The sequence below is a fragment of the Dermacentor variabilis genome, chromosome 9, assembly GCF_050947875.1.
Source record: "Dermacentor variabilis isolate Ectoservices chromosome 9, ASM5094787v1, whole genome shotgun sequence".
NCBI classification, from domain to species: Eukaryota; Metazoa; Arthropoda; class Arachnida; order Ixodida; family Ixodidae; genus Dermacentor; species Dermacentor variabilis.
In genome coordinates, this window is record NC_134576.1 from 21,830,983 (window position 1) to 21,850,308 (window position 19,326).

At 44.6% G+C, this 19,326-nt stretch overlaps 1 protein-coding gene across 10 annotated transcripts in view; it reads right to left on the minus strand.

Annotated features, from left to right (window-relative positions):
• Cadps (calcium-dependent secretion activator 1) overlaps positions 1–19,326 on the minus strand; it is a 618,572-nt gene that overhangs the window by 188,978 nt on the left and 410,268 nt on the right. For all 10 annotated transcript variants that reach the window (XM_075704042.1, XM_075704047.1, XM_075704043.1 and 7 more), the window contains 2 exons: positions 4,673–4,747; positions 2,641–2,724 (listed from right to left, as the gene is read on the minus strand). In XM_075704042.1, the coding sequence (XP_075560157.1) occupies positions 2,641–2,724; positions 4,673–4,747 (159 nt within the window). The remainder of the gene's footprint in view (positions 1–2,640; positions 2,725–4,672; positions 4,748–19,326) is intronic.

Here is a 19,326-nt window from a genome sequence, read left to right on the forward strand (position 1 = left end):
CGCGCCCGACGTCGAGATGGCTCTTGCTCCATCCGCGTGTTCGTTGCACTGGCTGGGGAGGAGAAAAAAAAATGTCGCAGACTCGCGCGAAAACCGAAGCATCGATTGCGATAGAAAATTAGTAGATAGCTATACGAAGTAAGCATAGTAGTTTTATCGGTTGTATAAACTTGTAAGCATTCGCTTACTAAATAAATAACGAGCACTGTGTCATGCGTGCACAGGTAAGCATGAATGCATCTCGCTCGATGACCGCGGAAACTCGCTGAAAAACGCTGGAGAAGGACACGCAGCTGTAGCAGCGAGCGAATTGACGTTCGTACAGCTCTCGCTTCAATGCGAACGAAACGTAGAAAGCACGTCGCATATGAAGCTACCAGCACTACGCGCACTCTGCAAACATCGCAGATCGCTTTGAAGATGAGGCCCACGCGGGCACACTTTGGCCACGTCGCAGATCGCTTTCGAGATGCGGCGCCCGCATGACCGCGCCGTAAGCAGCAGCCGCCGAAGATCGTCCTCCCGTCCCTCCCTCACCTCACCCCCCTGCCTCGCGAGCGACAAGAGAGGGCACGCTCTGCCCCACCTTCGCCGCTCACGCACGCGAGATTGAGCCGCATTCGCTGACTCACCCTCGCACGCTCGTACACAAAAAACACGGCACGCGGCGACGCCAGCGTGCTCCCACGCACCCACGATGATGCGGAGTTCGAATTATCGGTGGCGGTGTGGATTGCAGTGTGAATGAGCGGGATGTGTTTCATATTGCTTTCAATACATTGTTTGATGGACCGCGGTGACTACTTCGAATTATCCGAAATTTCTAATTAACGAGTAGTGAACTAACAAGCTTTTACTGTACTATGTACACGCATTTATTAGCAAGTTTGGTTATCTTGATATGCTGGGATATTGCAATTACATTGTCAATGGTAAAATATTTTACTCATACTCATAAAGATTGTGTATTTGGCTGATGTGGAAATTTGAGTAATTCCCACTAGCTGTTTGTTCGCGTCACTTGTGCCTTATTAAACAACATCAAACGTCTGTAAACTCAGAGGCATTTGACTCTGTGATAGCCACCACTCATCGCATTTGTTGCTAAGCAACCAGCTGGGGATTAGGAGTGGCACTGCAAAAGTAACAAATAAGCAAGGCAAAGGCTACGCTCGCACCCAGCCAAAACGAACTGGTGCTGTACTGTTTGCTGTGACCGTTGCTCAGAAAAGAATTTCAAGAACATTGTCTTTTGTTTTCCTGTGTTTTGTGCCACGTGCCAATGGGACTTGTGCAGCACAGCTTGTGCAGCAAGCCCCCTTCTGTTGTTTGCCTTAAGTATGAGACATGTGAGAGACTCGCTGTTGCCGAGGTACTGCATTTGCAAGAATATAGAGCAGCCACCAATATAATGTGGGGCATTATACTACAGGAAGATGAGAGAGGGCATATTCAACTGCATGAAAAAAATGTGATTATAACTCCAAGTAAACACGTGTAATGTACCCACACTCGTTTAGAATACCTCCTTTTAACATACCACAATGTATGCAGGCATCATGGTAATACCCATCACATAGCACCCATATCCTGCAAGATCTGTACTACAAGTCTTGGATTTCACTTGTGCGCATAGTGCGGTAGCAGATCAGCCATCGCTCTATCCTGAAGTTGCAACAGGCATGTAATACATGGTACGGAGGCGCGACATGGGCATGCGACAGAGAGCTGGCATAGTCGCATGGTGATGCCACGTGGACGGGCATTGCTGCCGAGAAGCTATCCATTGGACCTGTGCTCCCACAGAGAGCATTCTTACTGCAGTTCGATTCAGCAGCCTCCATCCCCCTTCGCTGCACTCTAAGCACACCTTCGCTGTCTGCAAACCAGTGCCCCTTGCAACAGAGAGGCTTGCTTTCCTGCGCAGCTTAAATCTTCAGTGCCTGAGCATACTTTACAGGCAAAATTTTGCTAGCAGCATGAAATCATCACAAAATTCAGCACAATATCAGAGACATGTTCTTAGATTAGACAGAAACAAATGCTAAGAACTGCGTTTACCCCCCCACAGCTAGAAACATATTCAATTTGCTGCAAGTATCCATACCCCCAACCGAATATTCAATTTTTTTTAATACCAAGTTTTCCAATAGAATTAGAATATTCGATAATATTTGATAATATTCTTCTAATATTTGCACACCCCTAGTATATATGTACTGACACATCTGTGCTGCAACACAATGGTGTCACACCTCTCTTCCCCAACAAGGATCAAACATTGCCTTGGTTCTCACTGCGTCGACATCTTAGTGTGCCTGAACCGGTGTTTGCATTGCAGCATAGCTTGTGAAATGTGTAGTGCATAAGCAGTACATCACATTGAACTTGTGCTCTAGATAAACACTGAATGAGATTACACATTGCACAAGATGAAAATAGAAACAATTGTATGCTTCACATTTAGTTGCATGGCATTCACTTAACTGCACGCACGATTACTTTCCCTTCACATAAGTTCCAACATTTGCATTGTACCTAAATAACTTTTTCATTTGGTAATGTGCTGTTTCCTCCAGACATATTTCTTGTGCACCTGGTGAATGCCCAGCATCAATTTGTTTCCTAGTGAGGACTCACTGTGAGCGAGAGAATGGGTGCCAGCAGACTGCCTTCATCGTAGCGAGACAGCTTGGCCAAGGTCACTTCCAGCATGCTGGTCAGCTGCAAAGCAAAACTTCCGATGAAAGTGGCACATCGTTGTCGGCATTCGAGCTGCATTGTTGGCCACAGACACCAAGCATACAGGGTTGGTATTCTCGAGCAAGCACTCTTAGAGATACTACAAGATGTTATGTGTGACTTTGTGTCAGGCTTGTTGAAATACGCAGTAGAAAGCTTTCCTGGTGCTCTGCACAGCTTGACACAGCACCAGAAATGCTGGCGGCTGTATACACTGAAGCATCTGGTGCTAAGTCTCATGAAATAACACGAAAGTGTTAGTATCTCTGAAAGTGGCTGAACAAGAATGCCGCTCCAGATCATAGTCAAGCACAAAATGAACCCATGGCAGCCTTCAGAAAAACATGCTTTGTGACGCTGCCTCAGATGGCTTTGAGGGTACATTGTTTGTAACTTGTAGGCAGTTTTGCACCCATTTTCTGGGAAACACAGGTGCACTTTAGATTCATGTACGTAAATACAGTACTTTTGATCGAATGCTTTGCCAGACTCTACGCAATTTATGCGTTTAAAGGATGAAAAGGGCTATTCATCTTGCAGGAAAATATCGCAGGCCAGATACCAATCTATATTTTCTTGAGTCAATGAGATCGTCGTTTTTATACAACATTACTACTTTTGTAATCTGCAATTGACTCGTAGAAACGGACATAGCTAACAGGAATTGTATATATGCACAGGAATTGGTGCTAAAATATTTGTTAGCAACTAACATCACCAGCCATGTCCAAATACCATTCATGTCACTATACCACTTCTATTATTGAAACTTCTAATTATTGACGAAATCACAGGTAAAGGCAAAAAACAGAGATGTCATTTTGTTGTTCCAAATAAAGGGATTCATCGGACAAGACTTGTCAAAAGCCATATATGTGAGAAAATTATTGAAAGCATTGGTCAAGTGAGACCCGGAAAGCTGCTTACCACTTAAGATGAAGCTTTAGCTCAAGGACTCCTATCTAAATACATGGGAAAGGAGAAATCGTTTTTTCTCGGCAACCACTGCATCAAATTTGATTAGGTTGGTTTTTTTTTATTAGGTTGATTAGGTTTGTTGCAAAATTGCTGAAAATCACAAAGTTTCTGAAAACGAAACTATTAATGTTGCAACTCTCCGTAACCCAGCAATAAAAAATTATATAACAAGTCTGTCAATTGAATCTAATAGTAAATCTAAGGCGGACAAAATTTATGCATTATACATGGCTCTCAAGTATACAACTACAGTAATATGTGAGTCAGACATTTGCAAAACCCTTGTAAACAGCATAAATTCATGTAATTTCTAATTTTATACATCAAATTTGTCGGCTTTAGATGCTCCAACGGCTGCAGTTTACACAATGGCAATATCTGTTTTTGATGTAGATGGACAAATTTGTAAGCATTAGGCTTGCATTTTTCTTTAGCTAACCTTTTTTTTTAAATCTTTGTAAAAAATGTAGGTTCTAAATCAAAATTTTGCTTCCAAATGTAACTAGAATTTTACTTCTCTAAAATGCAAGACATCTCATTGAAATTGGCCCAGGGGTTATATCAAAAAAGCTGGGGCCGAGCTAAAGCTTCCTCTTAACATTCGGGCTTAAAGTGTCACTCGATGTGGTGTCAGGATTCAGTAAAGCATTCATTCTGTTCCACAATACCTCGCCATTTTGCCTCCTTAAACAATGTACCTTTCAGATGAATTAATCAATATATTTGATTATACATCCAGCATAAAATGCCTAACATAGAGCTTATGACCATAGTATGCACTTAAAAGAAGCTCTACTTATTTAGCAGTTGAACAGCTATATTTATAACATGTAGCTCAACTAGGTTTAGTGACTACAGGTGGCTGTTAAATAGCACTACATTTGCAAATATTACAAAGGCACTGCAGTCATAAATACCGTGAAACACTGTTGGCAACAAAAGTTGAGCTCACCTTGGCAATGAGTCCTGTCTGCATCTCTTGAAGTGTCCCGTCCACAAGGCCATCAATTTTGCTGTGGTACTGGTGCTGCAGGATAGCAAATGTGCATAATTCTGCAACATTGTTTTTGTAAGTGCTGTGATCTCGTTTCATAACCTCCAGACAGCGCAGTAAAGAATTATGCATTGAAAAGTAGAACACCATTTATCCTAAAGCTAATCAGAAACATGCAGCTGCAAATGATTTCTTTTCTCCATTACGACTGCCACATCAACTGCTCAACTCAATTCTTGACCTGTCCACACTCTATATTCTCTCCAAGCAAGGAGTCACCCCACCTGTACCCCATATTTATTGGGCCTTTGAGAACATTGCATGAACTGGTGTCTATGCATGCTTAGCTGGAACAAAAAATTCAGTCACGTAGAGAAAAATTAAAACAATTTGACGTATTGACCTGAAGATGAAACCCATTTATCTATTTATTTATCTATTTATTTATTTATTTATTTATTTATTTATTCTAAACACCCTCAAGCATTGCAGCAATAGAGAAGGAAATGAGCTTGACACAAAAAAAGAGAAAGAAAATGTTGTAAATAATATGCAGTAACAGTTAAAAGTTACATTATTGCGGGACAAAGAGTGACTGTGCCTGGTTCTGGATATCTAGGACAAGTACACGGGCATTACCAAGAACTCGCCACCCAATGAATGGTAGCGTATTGTATGGGGAAGACCAAAACAAGAAACAAGCACAACAAAGTGGACTACATTGCTGTGTATCAAGAAATTCGCTGATAATTAAGTACAATTTAACCTTGATGTAAGAAATTTCAATATAAAAAAATTCTGGGCATAACGATGTAGCACATACTTTTACATAACTTCTTGTCCATAGTACACCACATATTTTGCAGCTCAATATAACAAAGTGTGTTCATGTCAAACATTTCCAATATAAAGAAATTTTACTGCAGCCACGAATGAATACCATGGTGGAAACTGCTGCAGGCACAGATAACCAAATGGCTGAATTACCTGAACACGAATGCACCTCTCAACGGAGCGGCTGCTGAAGAGGCAGCCCTTGCAGCTTTCATTCTCACGGTGCTCGCTGCTGGTGCAGCTTTCATTTGTATGGACACATTGTGTGCTGCGTGTAGTTCTGTTCTCTGAGCACGAGCAGTGCCTGATTTATTGTGTGTGTGTGCGTGCATGTGTGTGCATGCGTGTGTGCGTAAGGATCAAGCACTCCTTGGCTCTAATCTTATAAATATTTCTTCATGGTGCTCACTGGGATATGACACTTACATCAGTTTCTACGAGAATAACAAGATGCGGTCTGTTCTTTTCTTACAGTCCTCCACCGCAACCGCTTTCTCTAGTAATTGAATACCCAGGTGTCACAAGTACTAACACTCAGGTGTAACGTGTACACTGAGTGACACGTGTACAAGAGCTTGGCACTCTTAGGCATGAACTAACCAAGTACCTGCAGAAACTAAGTTACTTGCTGACAGATTATAAGACCAAGACTTGAGTATACAAGCATCATCTGAGACCCCTACACCAGGCATAACATAGAGGCACAAAAAAAATGCAATGCAAGGCAGTTCTCTTCATATCCTAACACTACAATTGCAAAGAAAAATTCAGACTAAACGTCTTTCTTTTAATCAACTATAACAAACTGCCCCTTCAACCTGAACAATATCCAACTCCACTCAGATCTTGACCAACAAGACATCGCCATGTAGCATCATGGACTGCATTCAGCACCAAAAGAATTTTTTTTAAATGTCATTTTTCTCCCTCACACCATATCTGAATGGAACAGTTTATCTATAACAACACTACACAGCATTGACACCATTGCGTAAATTAAGTCTTAAATTGTGACTGTTAAAAGGTTCTTGCATCAAGCCACAATGTTTATTTTCATAATTTTATACAGAGCATTACTAAAAACTCAGTATTTACTTGCGGTTTTCATAGTATGTTTGCCAGTTTAGCTTTGTATACCCTAAAATTCCAAGAGATAGCCCACCTAAAAATAAGAGAAAATCGAGTGAAAACATGAGGTGGGATAACTTTCAGTGTGCAGTAAAAAAAAGTTGAATATGTATAGAACACACGTTTATTAGCACTGAATTGATTCGTTGTCAAAACCGCCAAACGAACAGTCATTTTAACTTTCAAACAAAAGGTCGACGACCTCCTCTCACACAGTTTTCAACGTGAGTGGCAGGGCAGTGGAAAGGGGGACCATCGAAGCAAGCTGCTCTTGAAGCTCTCGGTCTTCTGATCTACAGTATAAGAAATCTTAGAGCCCATCAGATGCAAATGCGAGTGCTCGAGCACAGAATTAAGTGACATTATCGGGCCAAGTGTGCTGCTAGGCCTAACCTGTACGCTGCAAGCACATGTACCACTCAGAAAACACGAAACAGAAACAAAAGTGAGAATACCGCAAAAAACAAGAATCATAATAGTGAGCGAACTAAACGTTTTCTCAGTTTGTAAATTACAAAAATAAAAAAGCATTTGTACGAATCGTATTGCAATATTAAAAAATTGCACCTGGAATGCTGAGGGTAAACAACACCTTTGGAAGGATCCAGCCAGTCGGCTAACTGAGGCTTATGAAAGCTGGGAGTGGAATAGGCTACCTTCAATGGTCAAGCGGCGCAGCGATTGGCTTTGCCATCAGTGCCACCGTGTCAGTTCTGCGAAACACCGAGGCGGCCACTGCCACGGAGGCATGCTTTTGCGGCGCTTGTTTGAAACGTGTCGATCGTTCTAAATTGCGGTTTTAAGGCAATCGAAAACATCGAGTCCATTTTGGACCACCGATGCTTGACAAAGGACGTTAAATTTACGACCACAACCATGTACGTGTCAAAGAAATAAACAGCACCAACATCGCAGCGAGGTGCTTAAATTATATCATGGGGTTTTAGGTGCAAGAACCACGATCTGATTATGGGGCATGCCGTAGTGGGGGACTCCGGAATAACTTGAACCAGGTGGGGTTCTTTAACGTGGACCTAAATCTAAGTACGGGTGTTTTCGCATTTCGCCCCATCAAAATTCAGCCGCTGTGGCCGGGATTTCATCTCGTGACCACGTGCTTAGCAGCCCAACACCATAGCCACTAAGCAACCACAGGAGGTCGCGAAGTGTTTATCACAACAAAGCAAGCATGCTTACGACGTCTAACTCAAAGTAAGTTAACAAATCATTATGTCATGCCACTTTGTCACATATAAGAGGGAGGCTAAAATAAAATTATAAACAAAGAAAGGTTTCAAAATGATGACGACGATGGCGTTAAGGATGACGTGGATTAACCAAAGACTAAAGAAGATAAAGAAGAAGTACTTAGTGAGGTGGCAAGAGATGATTGGTGGAGAAGAGAAGAAGAAGAAGACGAAGAGAAGGATTACGTGGACTAACGTCAAGGCTATAAAAGGGTGAGGAAGGGCAAGGCACGGGGGGAAGAAAAGCAGCGGAGGCTCAGAGGGTAAGGGACGGTTCGGCTGGAAGAGAGCGATGCCAGCTACTGCTCCAGTGAGCTCTGCTCCGGTGAGCTCTGCTCCGGTGAGCTCTGCTCTGGTGAGCCGGTGAGCTCGGCAGAAAATCTGTGGCTTCGCACCGCAGATTTCCTGCCGTTCCCGAGTTCGTTCTGGGGAGTCCATGGAGGACGCTACCACCTGCTATGGCCAGGGGTGTCTCCAGCGCTGTTGCCACTCATCCGGGTGGTGCCCCAATGCCAACATTATCGGCAACACCTCCACGGGCGTTTGGACGGGGAGCATGTACGACGCAGCCAACGACGACGCCAGCGATGCCAGCTCTAGAACGTCGAACGCCGCTTTGACGCTGGCTACGGGACCCATACCACGCCACATCCGCACCGAACCAAACGTGAGCACAAACAGTAGAACGCTAGTAGCAGTGTTACCGGGTTGTGTGTACTGATAGCCTTTGTATTTTGTGTTAGTTTTGTTATGTTTGTGTGCTAGTGTTTGTGCCACGTAGGTTGTATTAAATGTGCGTCTATGTGGGTACGCCTGTCACTTAGTCCATTCTTTCGGTCAGAGGGTTCTCCGGAGGAGATTCGTGACAAAGATAAGTGGCGAGCCTGCCAGGATTCACTGCCTTGTTTCTTTTTGCTTTTTCTCGGATCTTTCGGATCTCTCGACGGCAGAAAGTATGTATTTGGCAAAAACGCTAGAACTTGCGCTTAAGCTAGGGTTAAGCAAGGAAGAGGCAATACGTCTCTGTGACGAGGAGAAAGAAGAGGCAAAAAATCTAAGAGAGGAAAGGGCACAAGCACGCGCAGACGCTCGCGAAGTAGAAGAGCGAGAGGCTAGAAGAGCTCGCGAGGCAGAAGAACAGGAGAAAAGAAGGATAGAATGGGAGAAGGAGTTCCTTTTGTGGAAACAGGCGCATATCGCAGGAGGCTATGAGGGGATCACGGACAATGATCAGCGTTCCTTAGCGGGTACCGAATCTCCTAGACCGGCTAGAGTTTGTCCAAGAAAGCTGATGGCTCCTTTTGATGACAAAAGAGATTATTTGGACGCGTATCTGCAACGATTCGAGCGGATAGCTTTGGGGCAAGGCTGGGAGCAAAGTGAATGGGCCACGGCATTGAGTGTGTGCTTAGTCGGGGAGGCACTGAATGTTCAGCACAACGTGTTGGCGGGCTAGTTGGTGCGGATCCATAAATACTTCGTTTAGCGCAAAACAACGGACACAAGAAAAGGCGACAGGACAAGGATGCCAGCTGCCGAGTCCATGGACTACGAGAAAGTTAAGAAGGCACTCCTCCAAAGATTCAGGCTTACGGCAGAAGGTTTTCTGGAGAGATTTCGCACCGCGAAGCCTGAGGATTCTGAAACCGCTAAGCAGTTTTCCTGCAGGCTGACCAACTATTTTGATAGGTGGATCGATATGTCCAACACAGAAAAGAGTTTTGAAGGGGTGCGTGACTAGCTGGTCATAGAGCAATTTTTAGCATGTTGCAGCTCAAAGCTGGCGCTATTCTTGAAAGAAAGGAGGCTGTGTTTATTAGAAGAGTTTGCCGACACTGCAGACCAATTCCTCGAGGCTCAGGGGCTGAGAAATATGAGTAAGGGGAGGGAGGAGACACAGAGGGTCTCAGAGACAGGTGCGACGAAACCAAGAGCATCTAAGGCGCCAGTAAGGTGTTTTCTCTGCGGCAAGGTGAGACACCGTGCAGTTGACTGTCGGACCAGTAACGTTGCTCAAAAGACACAGGCTATGTGTCAGGGTTGTAAGAGGAGAGGACACACTGTGGATGAGTGCCAGTATAGAACGCAAGACCGAGCTGCATGCATTGTCGACTCTCGAGCAGAACTTGTCACACCACCTGAAGTTCCACAGCTTAAAGGAGAACAAACGCCGCTGGGAAATGAGGTGGCGAATGTAGCACCCAAGTCAAAAGCAGCAATGCCAGTTGTGGTTGGGCAAATAGGGGACTGTCCTGTATTGGTGCTTAGAGACAGCGGAGCCAACACAGTTTTGGTTCGGAGAAGCCTTGTGAAGAACGAGGATCTTACAGGGGAAATGTCGGCCGTCACTCTTGTAGATAGCACAGTAAGGCACCTACCTGAAGCCAGGATTCTAGTGTCCACGCATATTATACTGGACAAGCAGTGGCAAAATGCGTACAGCAACCCATCTACAATCTCATCTTGGGAAACATTACGGGTGCAAGAAGTGTCGAGGACCCCAATCCTGAGTGGAGGATGCTCGACGCTGAAGAACACCCAAAGGAGGAAAGGCCCATGACAGCTCAGGCGGTTGATGGGGCAGTCAGTTTCTCATCGGCAGTGGAGACAAGAGCTCAAGCGATAGCAAGAGCAACGCAGCGTCCTCTCTCTACTCCCGTCACGATGTGTCTGAGCATAACACCGGGTGAAATTGCAACTAGGCAAAGAGAAGACCCGAGCTTGAAAACCTGCTTCGAAAGAATCGGGGAAAAAGTGGAAAGGAAGAGGAGCTCTACATCATTTGAATATCTATTGGTAAGTGGTCTTGTGCACAGAGAATGCATATTTAGCTCAGGAAGGCGGGTCCAACAGCTGGTGCTACCGAAAGATACGAGAGAGACAGTGTAGGACATGACACCATTATGGCTGGACACCACGGTGTCCAAAAGACAATGTCTAGAATCACCGAGGAGTTTTTCTGGTCAGGTGTCCAGAGTGATGTGAAATGCTTTGTTCACTCATGCGAGGTACGCCAGCGCACAGTTCCGAAAGGTAGAGTTGGTCCCTTACCTCTGGGCAGGATGTCAGCCGTCGACCTGCCATTTCAAAGAGTGGCCGTTGACATTGTGGGGCCAATCTCTCCGGTATCCGCCAAAGGCAATAGATATGTGCTTACTCTGGTTGATATGGCCACTCGTTATCCTGACGCCATTCCATTGAAAACTATTGACAGTATCCAAGTGGCGGAGGGTCTTGTGGAGATGTTCTCGCGTTATAGGTTCCCGAGGGAAATTTTGAGTGACCGGGGCTCGAAGTTCACGTCGGAGCTGATGAAGGAGGTTAACCGCCTTTTTTCAGTAAGGCAGTTACTGACAACGCCTTACCATCCCATGTGTAATGGGCTTGTAGAGCAGTTCAATGGTACCCTCAAAAGTATGATTAAGAAAATGTGCCAGGAAATACCTCAGGATGGGGATAGATATCTCCCAGGTCTTTTGTTCGCTTGCCGCGAAGTGCCGCAAATGAGTCTTGGTTTCTCGCCCTTCGACATGTTGTATGGGAGAACCGTTAGAGGTCCACTTACAATACTCAAGGAGCTGTGGGCCAATAAAGCGAGTGCATCAGATCTCAAGACAACCTACACACACGTTCCTGAGTTGAGGGAGAAGTTGGAGGAGACATGTAGGCTTGCACATCAAGGCTTGGAAAGGGCGCGTGAACGCTATAAGGGATACTATGACAAGAAAGCCACGCACAGGAATCTGAAGCCGGGCGACAGGGTCCTCATCCTGCTACCCATGGATCATAATAAGCTAGTGATGCAGTGGAAGGGCCCTTACCTTGTGACGCAGAAGAAAAATGACATGGATTATGAGTTATTGATAAATAACACCAAGAAGGTTTTCCACGCAACCATGTTGAAAAAGTACGAAGAAAGAGCTCCCATAAGGTGTGCCGCCAAGGTAGCATACACGGTAGTGGCAGAGGAGATAGATAATGTTGCCGAGGTGCCCACGTGCAGTGGAAAGAAAATTGTAGGATGGGATAAAGTGGTAATAAACCCCGATTTGAATGAAGACAGAAGATCACAGATAAAGGCCCTACTTCAAACCAAGGGGGATGTGTTTTCGGATGTGCTGGGAAAAACGGACGTCATAAGTTGCAAACTAGCTCTCTCTTCAGATAGACCAATCAGCGTGAAACAATATCCACTGCCTCTAGCAGTTCAAGAGTCCATTAAAAATGAGGTGCGGGATATGTTGGAGCTTGGTGTGATTGAAAGGTCGTGGTCAGCATACAATGCGCCCCTCGTGGTTGTCAAAATACCCGATGGTACTAACCGACTGTGTGTAGATTTTCGTCGGCTAAATGACATCATAGTACCCAATGCCGAACCTATACCAAGAGCGGACGTGGTGTTCACTAAGGTGGCTCACGAAAGGTTTTTTCTCTAAATTTGACTTAGCTAAAGGGTATTGGCAAATACCAATGGAAAGTTCTTCTAAAGAGAAGACTGCCTTTTCTTGCTCGGCAGGTTTATTGCAGTTTAAATTCATGCCTTTTGGTTTGAAGACAGCATCCACAATATTCACGAAGCTGATGAGGAAGGTTTTGGAGGGGCTCCAAAATATAGAACATTATATTGACGACATCCTTGTGGCAACAGATACATGGGAAGAGCATGTAATTACGCTGGAAAAATTATTTGATAGAATTCAACAAGCCAGGTTGACCATAAAACCGGCAAAATGTGAGGTGGGTTTTAAAGCCATTTCTTTTCTCGGACACAAGCTGGGGATGGGCCGCATAGCGACAAAAGACGACATCCTGGTCAAAATACAGCAAGCCCAGACACCGACGACCAAGAAAGAAGTACAGTCGTTCCTGGGTTTAACGGGTACTACAGGAACTTTATTCCCGGTTATGGCCACATAGCCGATCTGCTTGTGGAACTTACCAAGAAGGGGGTAAGCAATAAACTGAATTGGACTGCTGAACATGAGAACGCTTTTGTGATGTTAAAATGACATATGGCAAAACCGCCCATTCTGCTTGCTCCAAATTTGGATAAAGAGTTTGTGCTGCGCACTGATGCGCCTGACCGAGCCGTACTCTTGCAAGAAGAAAATCATAAGCTGCATCCGGTATTTTTTGTAAGAGACTATCAGCAACTGAACGCAACTTTTCCGCTGTTGAGAAGGAATGCTTGGTGGTGGTGTGGGCAGTAAAGAAATTTCACATTTATCTTTATGGGAGACATTTCAGAATTCAAGCGGATCATCAGCCGTTTGAATACTTAACCAAGGCCAAAATGAACAATAGTAAAGTCATGAGGTGGAGTTTGGCCTTACAAGAATACTCATTTCAGGTGGAATATATTAAAAGCAGAGATAACGTTGGAACGGACTCCAACGTTAGTAGACCCAACTGAACAGCTCTAGGTATCTAGGTATCTCGGGGATCTATCTTGTTGCTGCTGTGCTATGTATTTCAGGAATGTATCGTGTTGTTGGTGTTGTTGTGGTTGTTACGTGATTATACAAAGAAGTATGTTGTGGACATTAACATGTTTATTAAGGACACCGTATGGACATCGGCAGTGATGTGTTAGTGTTCCGAAAACGCAGTTCGGTGGGATGTGTTAGTGGTGTGCTTTTGGTGTGAGTAGGTCATCTGCGGTGTGTTGTGTTATGTGCTGGGTCCAGATTCGCCACAGAAGATAGTCGGTGGGCTGGATGGTTTGAAGATGAGGATGATGTGAGCAGTTTTTCATGAAAAAACTCTTGAGAGAGGGGGCCCTTGTCACATATAAGAGGGAGGCTAAAATAAAATAAACAAAGAATGGTTTCAAGAAGACGACGAGGATGGCGTTAAGGATGACGTGGATTAACCGAAGACTAAAGAAGATAAAGAAGAAGTACTCAGTGAGGTGGCAAGAGATGATTGGTGGAGAAGAGAAGAAGAAGAAGACGAAGAGAAGGATTACGTGGACTAACGTCAAGGCTATAAAGGCTCTAAAAAGGCGAGGAAGGGCGAGGCACGGGGGGAAGAAAAGCAGCGGAAGAAAAGGGACGGTTCGGCCGGAAGAGAGAGATGCCGGCTACTGCTCCGGTAAGCTCGCGTTCTGCAGCTTCACACCGCAGATTTCCTGCCGTTCCTGAGTTCGTTCCGGGGAGTCCACGGAGGGCGCTACCACCTGCTATGGCCAGGGGTGTCGCCAGTACTGTTGCCACTCATCCGGGTGGTGCCCCAATGCCAACATCATCGGCAACACCTCCACGGGCGTTTGGACGGGGAGCGTGTACAACGCAGCCAACGAAGACACCAGCGATGCCAGCTCTAGAACGTCGAATGCCACTTCGACGCTGGCTACAGGACCTTTACCACGCCACATCCGCCCCAAACCAAACATGAGCACGAACAGTAGAACGCTAGTAGCAGTGTTACCGGGTTGTGTGTACTGATAGCCTTTGTATTTTGTGTTAGTTTTGTTAGGATTGTATGCTACTGTTTGTGTCACGCAGGTTGTATTAGATATGCGTCTGTGTGGGTACACCTGTCACCTAGTCCATTCTTTCGGTCAGAGGGTTCTCTGGAGGAGATTCGTGGCACACTTAAGTGAGCAAATACGGCCGTGGACGTTTTTCAACTGTCATTTGTCGATTCATTACTTGCAGCATGCCTTGCTCCTCACAATTGTAGAGGTTTTGGCGAAATGACAGGTAAGTGCTTTTTTCTCCATAGACAAAGTGCCCCGAACATATTCTAGCATTGTCATTCTGGCTCGAATGTGAGAAGGCATTACCACTGAAGCATAATACAGAGCAATCAGCTGAGACTAAACGTGAAAACTGAACAAATATGCCCTAGTATGCATGAGAGAAATGCTAGTTTTCGAATACTCGACGAGTGCTGCGGTGCACTCCTACCTTAGTTCTGTTGTTCTAAGCATGAGAAAACATCCGCATAAATGAGTTCGGTTCCAGCAGTCGTGTCTTGAACGTGGCACAGGAAGAAGCACAGTGTGTACAAAGCTACAGCACGGAGCGCTTACAAAGCTAGATTTGACACGTAACAGCCACTGCACGTTTGTTTTGGAGCAAGAAGAGCTAGACAACTATCTAAACCAATTTACAACAGCGGGAATCAGTTCACGCATTTTTATGCAGTGGACGCTTTGTTGTGCTTTTACGGTTCTTCCTTGCTTTTGCATTTAAGTCTTAGTTAGTTTAACAGAAATTTGCAAGACCGACACGAACCGTAACGATCCACTTCAGCCACCTGGTTGCTTCCCCGGTTTTAAAGGAAAGCAACAAAATTTGAAGCTGACATCCCCTTCGCGCTTGTGACAATTCTTAATGCAGCAGTATCTGCACTTGTTCTTTTTGTTCACACTTCTCACTGAGGCCACGGTGAATCCATTGGAAAATTGGAAAAGGACACTTTCAGGTGGGCCTGAGTGCACCACGGACAATGGTGAAATGACAGTGAGGGCCTATTCGCAAATGCTCACCACCACTGCTAGGTGGCGCGACATGTACAGGCAAAATTCATTGCAGGGTGCCCATTGTCAGGTGCGGGTTATTTATTGGTGTTCTTGAACAACTAGAAAATTGTGCCAAAAAACAGGGGTTGGTTATCTTTCGGGGGTGGAGCATCTCTCAGGATTTGACAATATATATACATACTATTCCATTCCGACTGTCTAGTCCAAGCGCTCTTGCGGGGGCCTGCTCCATGCCTGCAGTATTCTTGTAAATAAATAAATGAACAAGATCGTATTGGGCCCTGTTGTGGGTGCAAAGGTGAGCGAAGAAGGATGGTAGTTTGATGCGTTCTGTCCTCCCGTGCATGCTACAAAGAAAGCAGCGTCCAACACGTTTATGATGCGGCATTGGTCACACTGCAGGGAGAGCAGTTCGCTGACAGCGTAATCCCACTGCAGGCAGCGCTATCAGCTGTGGCAAGGGAGTAGACATAAACACTTCACAGGCTTCACTTCGTGCTGCCAATGTGAAGATGTACTGTCAGCGCAGCATGAAACTGAATATTTTGTTGGCTACTCTCAAATCCAAACAAGTAAAATTTTTGGTTATTGAAACTCGTTTTTTCTGATTGCCTGATCATTTGTAAACATCCATGGCCAATTTCATGCAACAAAAATCTGTCAATGACTAAAGGTACTAAAGGTAAGATTTCAATATAACAAAATTTCAATATATTGAAGTAAAGTGCCAATTCTACTGACTGTTGCGTCAAGGTGGAACTATATCCATTGTTCAAAATACCAAACAATAATTATAACAATAATACAAGGTGACTGTGATGCAATAATTAACAATTCACTATAATCATTATAGGGGCAGAAACATATGGAGGCTTACGAAAAGGGTTCTGCTCAAATTGAGGACGACGCAACGAGCTATGGAAAGAAGAATGATGGGTGTAACGTTAAGGGATAAGAAAAGAGCAGGACGGGTGAGGGAACAAATGCGGGTAAATGACATCTTAGTTGAAATCAAGAAAAAGAAATGGGCATGGGCTGGACATGTAACGAGGAGGGAAGATAACCGATGGTCATTAAGGGTTACGGACTGGATTCCAAGGGAAGGGAAGCGTAGCAGGGGGCGGCAGAAAGTTAGGTGGGTGGATGACATTAAGACGTTTGCAGGGACAACATGGCCACAATTAGTACATGACCGAGGTAGTTGGAGAAGTATGGGAGAGGCCTTTGCCCTGCAGTGGGCGTAACTAGGCTGATGATGATGATGATGATGATGATCATTATTTACCATTACACATGAAAATTGAATACTGTAAAAAATATTGTCACGCTGTAATGAAGGTGAGGAACCAGACAGTACCAGAAACTATGAGTTTCAAACCTGTGCCTCTTTTATGGGTGAACCAGTGCCCAGAAAAAACAAGTTAGACTCAAAGCAGAGTGATAACTGCGAGCACACTAGTCAATCATTGAAATCTGATCTGGAGATCAATCGTGTCTGCTATTCAAACAAGACTCATTGAGCCTTCCCGCATAATCACTGATGCTTGCGTAACTTGTAGAATGTACACTGCTATTCGCATCGCGCATGCAATCTGATTGCACAAGGCTTCGCAAAAACATAGACAACAGATAAAACCAACGTTAACATTAAAAAAACTTCCAATACAAAAAGGGGTGTCTTGCGCTGAGTGATAACATTTAACATTTGTTCGCCGGTGAAATGCGGTAACCAAAAAAAGATAAACAAGTACACGTGTCGATGCCCCCTTGCAAAAAACATTGTCCCGAAGCTACAATCGTAACAGAAGAGCAAAAAAGAAAAGCGCACGTAGTAAAGAAGAATAACAAAGCAACACAGAAAGATATTAAAAAGAAGAATAACAAAGCAACACAGAAAGATCTTATAAAGAAGAATAACAAAGCAACACAGAAAAAAATTTGTGGGACCTCCCTGAACAGGAAGTAGCCAAGATGAGTAGCATTATATTTGGCTTCGGCTTGCTTCTGCTGCTGTATTGTACATGTGTTGCGGGAAAAGTAATGCATAGAATTAAAGACAACCTGTACATATATGTACATTCGCGTAGTATTGTATTTCGCATTCCATACATGTACAGTCTTCTCTTTCCCGGTTGTGTGCGTCTTGCACTTCTTCCTCATGATTGTTCTTATATGTGTTTGGCACCAGTATACCAAGTACGAGTCTATGAGTGCTGAAGTATGACATACTTTAGTGTTTTTACATTGTGGATACCACATACTTATACATGATCAATGACTCTTCCTTGTCTTATGGTAGGCACATAGACATCCGCAGAGGGTGTTAAACTGACACGTAGACTATTTTGCACCGATGCAATGTTTGTGCAGACAACGAGCCATCCATTCTCACGCCACACCTGCTGGCCACTGTCAAGGGCGCATACAATGGGCTTAAACTGCACATTCTCCCCCTCTATTGAAAAAGGGTTCAATAAAGGGCCACAGTTGGCCCCGTATTGCACATCCCTGAGATCAGCCTACATTTTTTGGCCACAGACGGACAGACAGAATTTTCGGTACCACACACTCTGTATTGCTATGCATTAAGAAGTCTCAGAATTTATTAACAGTTGTAGAATGGTTTAAGGTGCACGACATGGACTACTTCAGGTCATGAGTGCTGCCACTGTGATTGTATAATGCCATCTGGCACGACCTCATAGTACAGTACTCCAAAACATTGGAGGATCTTGTGCAGTCTGAAATAGCATCACGAAAGTTTGTCGCAATGTCCTCATCTGTGTATCAGGGTCCAAACCCAAACATGGTTGCCAATCTGGTATTTCTCAAGGTATCAATGAAGATTGTAGCATTGGTTGTTGGTCATTTGCTGGTTCTTGATACATATAGGAAGGCGAGCTGTCAGGCTTTTCCGGTGCACTAGAGATAGGTGGTGAAGTCGAGGTTGTCTTCGTCGATGATGTACGGCAGCATGGCATTGAGCACTGTCTCCAGGTTCCTTCCATGTACCGGCTTAAACGGTGTCATTTGCGTTTTTTTGCACTGCTACGTTGTAAGTGAAGGTTAGGTGAGGAAGGACTGCATCCCACGTCTCAACGTCAATGAACTTCATTGCTAACATGTCGGAAAGAGTCTTGTTCACTCACTCGGTAAGACCAATAATTTACAGGAAGTCTGCAGTTGTCCTCCTAAGCATGTCTGGCTGCATTGCAGAATTGTCGTTGTTGTTGTCATAAAAGCTGAACAACATGAAAATCGGTAACAGAAACATGTAGGCATTGTTTAACAGAAAGCTTTCTGTATACCTTCATGGAAAACACATAACAAACTAACAAAAATAGTGGCAGAACCCATCTCACAATGACTGTTGATGGTAATGCATTAGCGTCAATCAATATAGTGACACAATGTATTGCCATCGCCAAAACGAGTTATGTATGAGGCATGTACTGCAGTGGGTCTCTTCTTTCGCTATTCACTAACAACGGTTGGTGCCATCTCGCACTGCTGCCATGAAGCCTGTGTGTGGCTTCCGAAATGTGTGGCAGACTGGGGTGTATGTATGCTAGGAAACGCATCATGCGGAAACTGAGGTCTTCCCTCGCACTTATTTCTGGAGGTGCAGCGCCATCTAGTGACACTGCCGAGAAGTGGCACTGCTAGCGGCACTACCGAGGCACTCGAATCATGGCATACCGGTGCTTGTAAAACTGAGAATTGTTCCATCACTTGCCGCACACTCAGTGGCACATAGTGGCCCGAGTTGGCAAGAGGTTCATTGAGGAGTGACACATTCCCAGTGTGTTAAAGGCACAGCTCGCTCAAGCATTGGCATGAAAGGCGTTAATTGAAAAGCGGCACATAGCCAGTTCACTTGTAGTGGAGGCTGCTAAAGCATCAGGTTGCTGTCT